The following is a 12,383-nucleotide window of genomic DNA, read 5'->3' on the forward strand; positions in this document are numbered from 1 at the left end:
GTACTTTTTCTATCTTTTAAAACTATAGAAAGGCTACCTTTGGTTAAAAGCTATAACCTCTGCCATTATGCTATGTATTGCTTTATATTAATTTATGAGAAACACTCTGTACACATGTGTTTGTTAAGTGATGATTAAGTCCTGTTGTATTTTGGGAGTAGATAATTTCTTGAGTGTATTTTTAAAGTGCAATAAGTGATAGTTGATAAACTAAACACTTAGAGTAGTAGAAAAACTATTTTGAATTTTTCATTTAGATGGCCACTATTTTGGCAATATGAAAATCAGATTTCGTGTCTCTTGTTCCAGAAGTCAGATAATATCAAGGTCATAGGGTAATAGTTTACCTTCTGGTTTCAGAAAATTTCGCTTTATTCAGTTATTAGCCACCTTAAAGGAATTTAAAGTTATATGTTTTTTGGTAAGATTTTTTTATTTGGAAGCTTTGCTTTATAACACGCTTTTCTATTAAGCTTGATTTAAGTGGCATTTTGTTATTCTTACATGGAATCTGAAATTAAAAGAAATGCCTGAATGTATTAGTTTTGTTAGTTTTACAGTGTAATCTTAAACTTTGTTTTGAATATTGATCAAACAAGTTATTAGGAACTACATGTAACTCCTTTTTTTTCCTGTAAAATAGTGTATACTCTGAAGTGAACTGTGTTGCTATAATGTTCAATAGGATAAGTATGTTAAATGTATTTTAGTTTTAGGGTAATTTTTTAAAATAAGCTTAATTTTGATGTCATTAGTTCTGCAATTTCATGTTAGCACTCATAAGTTAAGTGTTTTAATGTTTTATTTATCTAAACTTTTACAACATTTCAGGGGACTTCCTGATAAGTCTGAAGATGCGGATTGGTTTTCCCGACCATCTGAAGTTAGTGAAGCTTTGTTCCAGGCTACCTCGGAAGTAGCTTCAGACTTAGTTAGCAGTTACCTTAGTATATCTCAGCATCCACTTGTAAGTACTCCAGCTGCGGGCTCTCAGCACTGTCTTCTGCCTCTTGAACAAGGGAGTAAGGAACTGTGTATTTCATCTGATAATGTTTATGAGCAGAAAACCCCCAAAGACTCTGGTAATTATGATGCTGCTTGTTTATATATGTCGTGGAAGGCACAGAACAATATACATCAGTCAGAAACTGATTTCATTGATAAAGATCAAGTTTCATTGTCAGGCTCATCTGAAGTAAGTGATGAAAACACAGCTTCTAAAAGAAGTGACAGTTTGGATGCTTCTTGTTCCAATATGCAATACTGGAAGCCGGGGACTTTCCAGCAAGTGGAAACATGTCCATCAGATGAGAGCTGTGTGTCTTTTCCACGTGAAGTGACGACTCCTCATCCTAATAAAATGTCATATTCTTTCTTGCGATGTTTGTTGGAAGGAAGAAGAAAAGGAATTCCTTTGACTTCAAATAATCGTTACTTGGAAAGTGTTTGTTTAAGGTCCCCGGCTGAGAGCAGGATGAAGCAAAATATGGATTCTTCGGAGGATTATGAAAGAAACAAAGATCTACAGAAAGAATTATCTCAGCATCTTAAACAAGAGGAGAGCAGCAATGATTTAGTATCTTCAGAGGTGCATCCAGGGTCTTCTGAAATACCATACATTGGGAAAATTGTAGTTCCTGGTAATTCTGTAAAAGTTTCAGAAGCACATATACTTTCCAGGGGACAAGATCTTTCTAAGATGGAGGCTTCTGGCAGTCTTCTTCAGACTGTTAAATCCAACTTGGATAAGACATCAGAACAACTGTCTTTTCAAGAGGAAAGAAACCAAAAGGCAACTCCTGTTTTTGGTGAGAAAAATGTTGATGCAACTGAAAATTTAGCCTTTGAGGCAGTTACTGCTTCTATTGAGTCTCTCAAAGAAGAGAGTCCAGTAAAGAAACCCCAAATGAAATCATTAAATCTTTAACAGATGTCAGCCAAGAGAGAGAACCAAAAGCCTTTCCCCATTTAATTATAAAGATGATAACTCTTTCTTTGAGCTTAAGCAGCCATGCTATCAGTCTACTCCTGTGGTGCTTGAACCAGTAAAACCATTGTTGCATAAAAAAGATGGTGATGATAGCTTCTTACATTGGTATTCAAACTTAAAATCACCTCCTAGTAGTTTTCAGGAAATGCTCAGTAAACCACTTTCGTTACCCCAGAGGTTAAGTCACCTGCTTCTTTAATTTAAAAAAAAAAAAAAAAAAAAATCTTGCAACCAGACTATTGGTCTTGGTGAAACATGGTAAGTTTTATTTCAGTATGAAATGAACAAGGGAATGCTTCTTCCCAAAAGGAAGATAAAGTCTGTATTTGCTCGTGACCTTGCAGAGAAGGTAGGATCTTCAAACCTTATTTATTTGATCAAAATATCAGCTTCACATTCTTTGGTTTTACAAGATTTAATGAAGCAAATCTGTGAAGAAGTTACAGATTCCTCATGCTGTAGCTTGAGTGAGAATGTAGACCTTAGTAACAGTGTTGAAAGTTTGTCTGCAGCTATAAAGCAGCCCTTCAGCAAACTTGGTAGCAAGTGATGCAGAGTCACAAGGTGCTTTATCACTGACCAAAGATGCAGCATTAAATATGTTTGGCCTAGAGACGGTGCTGAAGGCTGATATAGTCCGAAGTGAAAGTCCCCAGCATAAGGGAGCTGAGTCCAGTGTTAGAATACATACAACCATACAAAATGATTCCTATTTTGTAGAGGACCCGCAGGGCAAGGCTGAGTCTGATGGCATTACCATGGATGATGGTCCTGATCCAAGTGCTGTTGTCGCCAGTCAAAGAGTTGCTGAACTACAGAAAGAGGTGAGACACAGTAAAGCAGTGTTAGTGGGAAATATGCAGTTTTCTAGTATTATTGCAAGAAACGGTATTGTTTGTTTTTATTTTACTCTTTTACTATTTCCCAGACATGTGAGCAATATGATGTGACTGGTGAGTACATTGAGCTAGTAACTTTAGGAAATTTGCTTGGTGACCTTTGTGACACCTCCCAGCACTGGCAACCTACTTTACAACAGCCATCTGAGGAGAAGTGTAATTTTCAAGAGCCTGTAAGTTTGTTTGTTTGCTTTTGATGTTTATGAATGAGTAAAGGAATATTTTAGTTCAAAATAGGTAATGGGTGTTAAAAACTCTTTGAAATCCTCCAATATCAACTTGTGACTTGTAACTTGGTCTTCACCTAATACTCAGGAATATGTATGCTCCATTAATTTATTAGAAGTTGACATAAACGAAATGTTTACATTTGATAGATCATAAAACTTAGGGAGTTCTGTGATGCCAGGGAAAGGCTGTCTGTGAGGAGCTCCTAGGCCCTTCACCTTGATACACTCTTAACTCTTTAATGTTGTACCAATGAGAGTCTTTGAGACTGTGATAAGACTGAATTCATTCGTGGGACATTCAAATGATTGTACTTTTTACCCCCTCTAGTCTTCAGGAGAGAAATAGTCCCTGGAGTTTTCAGATATTTGTTAGAAGCTCCTGAAAGGTTGACTTCAGAGGTGTCTTAAGAATTACAAGAACCAGTTTTCTCCAGGAAGGATATTGAGGTGCCTAATGTCCAAAATAGTCAGTGTCCTCAGAGAACCAACTGTCCCCTTCCCAAGTGAGCAACATCCTCATGTATTTATGTATTGCTTCTGTCTTCATGTTGATATCATATTATCATTTTATGTGTTTGTACTAGACAATGGTAACTTCCTCATGTTTTCTGGTTCCATTGCTCACATGATTTTGTCAGATATTGCTAAAGGGTTTTCTTTAACAGTGAAGTCTGAAATTCAGGTCATCTTATTTTCTTTATTTCTTTTCTGTTTCATAGGGAGATAATTCTAATCTGGGCATGAATCAGTCCTTTTCATCTAAATTGCCTCCGATTGTTCCACATGAACCAACCAGAGAATCAGAATATCATTCTTCAAATCTCAGAATGTTGAGGGTATCTCCTGATGCTGTGCCAAAGACTCCGAAATATTTACCAGGTATGTAGTAAAAGGAAATATTAAATGACTAGCTTATGAAAAATATTACCATGCCTTAGTAATACTTTATTTTTGAGTTCCTATAATTGAATTCTTTGGATCAAATGTATTTATCAGTCTTTTTTTTTAGTTGCTATAGACCTCTGTTCCAGAAACACCGTGCTACTTTAAATTTGACATCTAAAGAACACAAATTAATTTCTTTACAGTTTTAGAGGCTAGGAAGTCTCAGATCCAGATACAGGCAGATTCAAGGTAGTAAAGGTCTGTTCTTGTTCTCTCTGGGTTCTTTTTATAATTTCCTTCATGATCTGATCTTTCCAAAGGCCCTGCCTCCAAATACCATCATCTTGGAGGTAAGATTTTTGGCATATAAATGTTGGGGAAATAAATACACATAGCCTGTAGCAAATCAAACCAAAACTTTTATTAGCTAAACCATTTGACATTTTTTGTTGTTGTTGCTTTCTCCATGACAATGCTTAAAACAGAATTGCATGAATGAGTCTAATATTAGTTTCTATATTCTTTATGTGACTTAAAAAGAAAAAGGAATTGATTGATTGCCAGTACACAAAAAATGGATACAGGTAATTGATCTCTTATCAATTTTTGAGCAGGATTATCTGCAGAGGAAAGTGAGGAGTGACAGAGGAAAGTTAAAGAGTTTAAGACTTGTAGAAGACAGAATTTATGTTGAAATGAATGTGAGATGGATCTTACCAAGGACAAGTAAAAGATTTGCCAGCTAATTGTAAGAAGTAATTTGAGGTTGGAGACAATGTTTTTATAACACGATTCTGTGTGGAATTTCCGATCTTTTCCTTCTCTGGAATGGAGAAGGTGATTTATAGGAATTGAAGGGTTGAGGGATTTATTGAATGGGCTGGGTAGAAGGATATCAATGGAAGCAAATCAGTGAGGGAGGAGTTGATGAGCTATTAATTTCAGTCTATATAGAGAAAGAAAAGCCATTTTAGTTGTTGTTCTGAAAGCAAATAGAAAGCCAAGAGATTTACTTATGAAGTTGACTTGATGACCGGGAATCAATTACAGAGAGCTAGAAATTTTACCAGGTAATTTTGTTCAGATTGAGTTAATAGATTTAAATGAAGTTCAAGTTAAGGGGAGATTAAATCCATGAAATAAGCAAGGGACTGGATAGTAGAAACTGAATAAGTCACTGAGTGAATGGGGCTATCGCTTTACTGGAAAAAGTTAGCCATTGGAAGCACAGCAGAGGTGGAGGAGATATGTTTTGAACAGCCAAAACAAGGAGAAAACAATAGTCATTTCACTGGGGGTATTTGAGGCAGAGTCAGAGTACAGCAGATATGTGACGCAGGGTAAAGCACAGAGGCACACCATAGGCTTCTAAGAAAGGGACTAAACATATAACATCTACAGTCTCTTGATATCCAAACCAAGAAAAATTTTGCTTGGTGGGGAAAGGATATACAGGCGGCTCCAGGAAGTCCTATTCACATCGCAAACACCTTAGGAATTTAGTGGTGGAGAGTCCAAAGATCCTTTCAGGCACCAGTTTTGCAAAGACACTGGGTTACCACACTACTGCATTGCTTTGGAAAAAGAACCCAGACCATGCCTCACCTTCAGTCTATGCAGGTTCTTTCTTGAATGGTGTCATTTTGAGTTGCTGTTGAGTTGAGGTCCTGTGAAGCAGCAAGGTAGTCTATCCTGAGCCTCATAGTCCTCAGATGCCCAAGGAAACAGATAAATGGCCCTTGGAAGCATCTTAGTATCCTTACAAGAGTTCACCTCTTTCCGGGGAGGTCCTTCTTTACCTTACAGTAATTTCAAGAAGCAGTAAATCAGCCAGTTCTCAAAAGCTTGACTCACTGGGTCCCTGAGAAGCAGGTGCTTGATCCGACTCGCCCACCTTTGGTCGTGGGAAGCAGCTGAGCAGATCTCCCTGAGGTCAGTCTCTGGAGGACCCATACAAGCTTGCATATAACCCGTGGGTTCTGACAGCCTCTCTTACTGGTACCTTCTATTTCCCTCAGACTCTTAACATGTGTACCAATTCACTACTAGGCCATATACCATGCCTATTTGAAATCAATCAATCAGTTTTGGACAGATGCTGGGTTCCAACAGCACTCTCTCACAGGACTTACAGGGTTCTCCCACGCTTGCGTTGAGGTGCACTGCACTCAGAGCTGCCAGAACCTGGTATACCTAAAGGAACTGCATCCTTGCTGATGATTTAGTTCTACAGCTCCTATAGACTATGCCACTAAGACACATGCAGACATGGCCAGTGTTTTGACTAGCACTATAGAATCTACATGGGATATTATACAGTGCTTACATGGAACCAAAATCAGCAAAACAGCCTATCCAATCACTACCCTTGGGAGATTGCCAACAGAAAATTACCTTACGGGCCCAGCAGCGTAGCCTAGTGGCTAAAGTCCTCGCCTTGAACACGCCGGGATCCCATATAGGCACCAGTTCTAATGCTGGCAGCTCCACTTCCCATCCAGCTCCCTGCTTGTGGCCTGGGAAAGCAGTCGAGAACGGCACAAAGCCTTGGGACCCTGCACCCATGTGGGAGACCTGGAAAGAAGTTCCTGGTTCCCGGCATCAGATCGGCGCAGCACCGGCCATTGCGGCTCACTTGGGGAGTGAATCATCAGACGGAAGATCTTCCTCTCTGTCTCTCCTCCTCTCTGTATATCTGACTTTGTAATAAAAAAATAAATAAATCTTTAAAAAAAAAAAGAAAGTTACCTTACAAAATTGGTAGGAACACCAGTTGCACAATACCACATAAGAAACAAAAAGCTGGTTAATGTAATGCTTGCAAAGGGAAATAACAGCTCTAACTCCAGACCCCAAAGAAAGAAAATTAAGAAAGTAAAAGAATGAGTTGATTATGCTTAGTGAGATTTCAAGAAAATGCATGCAGATATTTCAAAAAAAGGTGTTTGGTTCATGTTATGAATGTGAAATTCAGTAAAAAGATATCGTAATAAAAATAATGAGTAATCTTGGAGATAAAGGATTCAATAAATGGAATTTCAAATTCAGTTGAAAGCCTGAGCAGAAATGAATAATTAAAGGAAGGGAATTTCTGAGGTTGAAGATAGATCCTTTGAAATAACTCAGTCTGATTTTTAAAAAGAAAAGATAAAGGAAACAAGTAAAACTTAAAAAAAATTAAACAGAGCAATTGGATTGGGATGCCATTGGATTAACAAATGTTTGCATTATGGGTATTTCAGAAGGACAAGAAGAGGGGCAAGGGGTAGAAGAAACCTACTCAATGAAAGAATTGCTGAAAGTTTTGCAGATTTTATGTAAGATACTGACATTCAGGTCCAGGAAACTCAAAACCCTAATGAATTTGGCCAGGAAAGATCATCTTCAAAGCTGAGTCAAACTGCTAAAAGTACCCGAGCAAGAATTCTAAAGGCAGCAACAGAGAAAGATTAAGGTGTCAGTGTCCGTTGGACTAGATGTGGACCTCTTGGCAGAAACCTATAGGCCCGGAGAGAATGGGATGATAGATGTTCATATACCGTTGGCAGGGTTTAGCTGTTAATGGAAAAGAGTATGAGGGGTCAAAAGGCAAAAATAGAAGCCCCAAATGACCCAGCAATAACATTACTGAAGTGTTTATCCAAAGGAAATTAAATGTGGAGGGGACATTTGATTTTGCATGTTTATTTTTAGTACTATTCATCATATCCCAGATAGGAAATCAATAGGAGAAAGAAAGAAAGATGCTTTGATCTGCTGGTTCACTTTCCACATGCCTACAACAATCAAGAATGGGATCAGCCAAAGTCAGTAGCCTGGAATTTAATTCAGGTCACCCACATGGGTGGTAGGAACTTAATTATTTGTGCCCTCACTGTTGCCTCCCAGGGTCTTCAATTGTAGGAAACTGGATTCAAGAGCTGGCAGTCATAACCTAGGCATTCTGATATGGGATTCAGACATCTAAGCCAGCATCCCAACTGCCAGGTAAAAATTGTCACCATGAATGTTTTCTGATTAATGTAGGATCCGAGATTTTGGGAAATCCTATAAATCAGACCTTGAAATTTTCAAATCATGAGTAGAAATAACTGGAAGTTGCCAGAGGAAAATGATAGAGGATGTTAGAGTATGTAACCTAAGCTTCAGTAAAGGAGCTCTCAGTTGTGTGCTTTTTTATTTGAGGAGGATGGAAAGTAGTGATGTGGAAATGATTGTGAGAAATACTTAAATTTCACATTCCATCTGTTCATTTCCAGGGTCTGTGATCCATGGGGGAAAGCGACAAAGGCAGTAGTGTCTTAAGATTTTAAAAATGGGTTTTTTTTTAATGAGAATTTTGAGAAAAGCTGTTTACTAAGTGGTATCGTGATTTCAAAATGCACAGAGGAAGGGTGTAATGAATAGTGGGTAGAATTAAGGTAAGAAAATGCAAGGCAGTGATAGAATGATGGGAGAGGATGCTGGTAGTATTTACTGTTTGTCTAATCGCCTATTTCAGATATGGTCAGAGTTTAAATGATTGTCTCAATGTCCTAATTATATCAGAAGTGTTTTTGTTAATCTGATAAGTCAGGATTCTCTGGAGAGACAGAACCAGTAGTTTAGATGGCTATGGATATATGGATGGATGGAGGGAGGGGGGATTTATTTTTATTGGCTTATTTGGTTGTGGAAGTAAGGAAGTCTTGTTAGGTCATCTGTCTGCTGGAAAACCCAGGAAGCCTGCCACTGAGTCCAGGTCAGCAGCTTGAGGGACCAGGGAAGAGAGTGGTAGCTCAGTCTAGGTTCAAATATTTTAGAACCTGGCTGCCTGCTTTTCCAAGTGTTGAGTCCAAAGGCCAGACAACCTGGAGTTTTAATACTCATGGGCAGGAGAAGAATATCAAGACAGGAGAAAGCACAAGAACAAATAAGTGCGCCTTTCTTAGGTCTTTCTATCCAAGTTTCAGCCAATTGGATGGATTCACGTATCTCCCTTACTTAGTACAGTTTCTTCGATTAACACAGTCACATACAAACATAGAATAATGTTTTACCAGCTGTTTGGGTATCTCATAATTCAGACAAGTTGATACCTAATTTCGCCATCACAGACACTGATTTATCTGTCTGAAAATGTGTTCTTGTGACTGTCCTCTTGTGAATTACAGCATGGCATGGCAAAGGCTTTTCATGTTTTAATCACCCACCTCCCCTAAATTAACATTTTTAGAAATTGTCCTAAAATCTATAGATACTCTTTTCTCTTGTCTTAGTTTTCATTCTTTTTTCTTTTGGCTTTTCAGTTTGGCAAACTTTTATTTGCCCATCTTAAAACGCACTGATAATTTCCTTGTTTATGTCCAGACTGGTAATCAGCCCATCAAAGGCATCATTACTCTAGTACTTTTTTTTTCTTTGTCTTACAGTTTCCATATGTCTGCTTGTGTTACCCATCTGTTCTGTCCTGTTTTACCATGTCCTGTTTTAGAGCCATAGGTATCTTAATCATAGTTAATTGATCATTTCAGAATCTCTGCCATATCTTGAGTCTGCCTCTGTTGTTTGATGTTTTCATGTGACTGAAAGGATGGTCCTTGTCATTAGTGCCCGTTCGGAGGAGTGGAAGAAAATCACAGTTTAAATCTACCAGTGGAAAGGATCACAGCTGACTTCATGGTCTCAGGAGCAGTCCTGCTCAGTGAGAACAGTTTGGAGTTTTTAAGGAATGCAGAGGTGGCTGGGCTGATGAGTCACCTGCCATGATAGCAGGCTGTCTTGGATGTCAGTGCAGCTTCTTTAAGAAAGTTGTTGGCTTGGCTTTTACCGTGAGGAAGGAATTGCAAGATGCTCTACAAAGCTAAGCAGCTACAAAAGCGTTCTTTGACTGAAATCTAAGAGTAAGATATTGTATTTAAAGCCCACCAACAGAAGAAGACTCCTGTCTAGGGTCTGTGGTCACTGTGCCATGAGTTTTTTGCTCCTCTTTACATTGTTATAAAGACTTTAAACCTCTGGTCATGCTGTCTGGAGAGGGCCACACTTGGCTGATTCAACAGGCTTTCTCAAGGGCAATTTCTGGAATTCACAGACAAGCGTTGTTTGTCTGAAGAGGCAGTTTTGTTAGTCATGGCCTCAGTAGTCCTCAGAACATGAAAAAGAAAAATCTGTTTGGTCTAATTATATTCTGACTACTTTATAACTTTTAACATGCCTTGTAATTTTTTATTCAATCCTGGAGCAGTAAGTAAATAAACCTTTAGCATGTGATTTTTTACTGTCTCAGAATTAAGCTTTTTACTGTTTGCAATTGCTATAAAATTTTGTGTGGTCTCTCTTTTTTTTTTTTTGCTTGTTTGTTTTTGCTTTCCCCGAGACTATATTTTTCTGCTTTTCTAATTTTTATTTATTTCCATTTTAGGTTTTATTATTTCCTTACTTTCATTTATTTTGTATCTTGTTTCTGTCTTGTTTTCTTCTGGGTATTTAGGCTGTTGATTTGAAACCTTTCTTTTTAATGTAGGTCTTCTTTATAAATTTATCCAATTTCAGACTCCTTCAGCTTCCTTCTCTGTTTTAGTTTGCCATATTTTTGTTTTAATTCATCTGAAAGCATTTTCTAGTTTCAATCTTGATTTTTCCTTTTTTAACTTTGGTTATTTAGGAATGTGTTATGTAATTTCCATATACTGTATTTTCTTCTGATATTAGTTTTTTATTTGATTCAGTTTTTGGTAGAAAATACATTGTATGATTTCAGTTCTTTTAAATTTATTGAGACTTTGTATGTAGTTTATACTGTAGAATGTAGTTTGTGCTTGAGGAGGCTGTGTTCTGCTGTTGTTAAGTGGTGTGTTCTATAGATGTCTCTCTGTTCTAGTGGGTTTCTGGGGTCAAGTCTTCTGTATCCTGTTGATCTTCTGCCTAGTTGCTTTCTCCACTTTCTAAAGTAGAGTATTGAAATCTTTATGATTATCTTTTCCCTTTCTCTTGGATTTGCTTTGTTTTGTAAAACAGTGCCGTGAAGGCCATGTTATTTGTAATTGTTGTAAATTTAAGATAAATTGGCCTTTTTATTATAATTATTCTTTCTAGTAGCGTTTTTTCTTGTTTTTCTAGAGTGCTTTTGTCTAAATACACTCCGGCTCTTATAATTCCCATTTATATGGTATATCTTATTTCATCCTGTCACTTAGCACCTATTAGAATATTTTTAATTCAGAACTACATCTCCTGTAAGCAGCATATAGTCAATCTTACGTTTTAAATTTTTAGTTTAGCCTAACAGCCTTCCTTTTCTGATGTGATTGTTTAGCCTGTTCATACTTAACACATTAGCTGTATGATTGGATTTAGAGTTTCCTGATTGCCTTTGTCTTCCATCTGTCTCCTGTTTTTGTTTTTCGCTTTTACTTTACTGCTTTTTATTGCACTGTGTGAATATATTTTAGTGTGACACCTTAATTTCTTTGGGGTTTTCCTTGCTAGTTAATTTACAATGAAGGTTAATATGAGAGATTAATCTAGGACTTAATATTTATCTTAACTTTTAGAATGTACTTCCAATTTATACTTGTTCAATGCTGGTGGGATCCAGAAACTTCACTTCTGTGTTACTCTATGTCTCCTCTTTCTTGATGCTATTAATGTTTAGAAATTTTGCTTATGTATGTTATAAGGTCCCAAATACATTGTTATATTTGTACAGTTATTAGTGTAATATTTTATATTTTGATGAAGGTGAAGGATGTAGAACATGTATTTATTTATAGAGTTTGTTTTATTAACATTAGTTTTTTACCCTCTTAATTTTGTTCCTGTGTATTTGTTACTATTTTTTATCATTTCTGAATTCTATTTCAGCTTTGTTCCCTATTCATCTCCTTTTGTTTATTGTGTAATATATTAAATTTCTATAATATTATTGCATACTTATTATTTTATGTATTTCAAAGTTGCCTTTAAAATCAGTTAAGAGAATGCAACACAAAAAATATACAACTTTGATGTTATTGGCATTGTGTTAAGACTATAAGTATCTTTTTTTTTTTTAAGTTTTATTTATTTTTATTGAAAAGTCATATATATATGGAGAGGAGGAGAAACATAAAGAAATATTTTCTGTCTGATGATTCACTCCCCAAGTGACTGCAGTGGCCAGTGCTGCGCTGATCCAAAGCCAGGAGCCAGGAGCTCTTCCGGGGCTCGCAAACGGGTGCAGGGTCCCAAAGCTTTGGGCCATCCTCTACTGCATTCCCAGGCCACAAGCAGAGAGCTGGATGGGAAGTGGAACAGCCAGGATTAGAACTGGCGACCCAAGGCCTGGGGCTGTTCTCAACTGCTTTCCCAGGCCACAGGCAGGGAGCTGGATGGGAAATGGGGTTGCCAGGATTAAAA

At 37.3% G+C, this 12,383-nt stretch overlaps 1 protein-coding gene across 4 annotated transcripts in view; it reads left to right on the forward strand.

Moving 5' to 3' along the window:
• Positions 1-12,383, forward strand: part of ALMS1 (ALMS1 centrosome and basal body associated protein) — a 93,701-nt gene that overhangs the window by 11,337 nt on the left and 69,981 nt on the right. For all 4 annotated transcript variants that reach the window (XM_058667974.1, XM_058667977.1, XM_058667976.1 and 1 more), the window contains 3 exons: positions 832-1,808; positions 2,711-2,814; positions 3,839-3,998. In XM_058667974.1, coding sequence (XP_058523957.1) covers positions 832-1,808; positions 2,711-2,814; positions 3,839-3,998 — 1,241 coding nt within the window. The remainder of the gene's footprint in view (positions 1-831; positions 1,809-2,710; positions 2,815-3,838; positions 3,999-12,383) is intronic.

This window comes from Ochotona princeps, chromosome 8 (genome assembly GCF_030435755.1).
Source record: "Ochotona princeps isolate mOchPri1 chromosome 8, mOchPri1.hap1, whole genome shotgun sequence".
In the NCBI taxonomy this organism is placed as follows: domain Eukaryota; kingdom Metazoa; phylum Chordata; class Mammalia; order Lagomorpha; family Ochotonidae; genus Ochotona; species Ochotona princeps.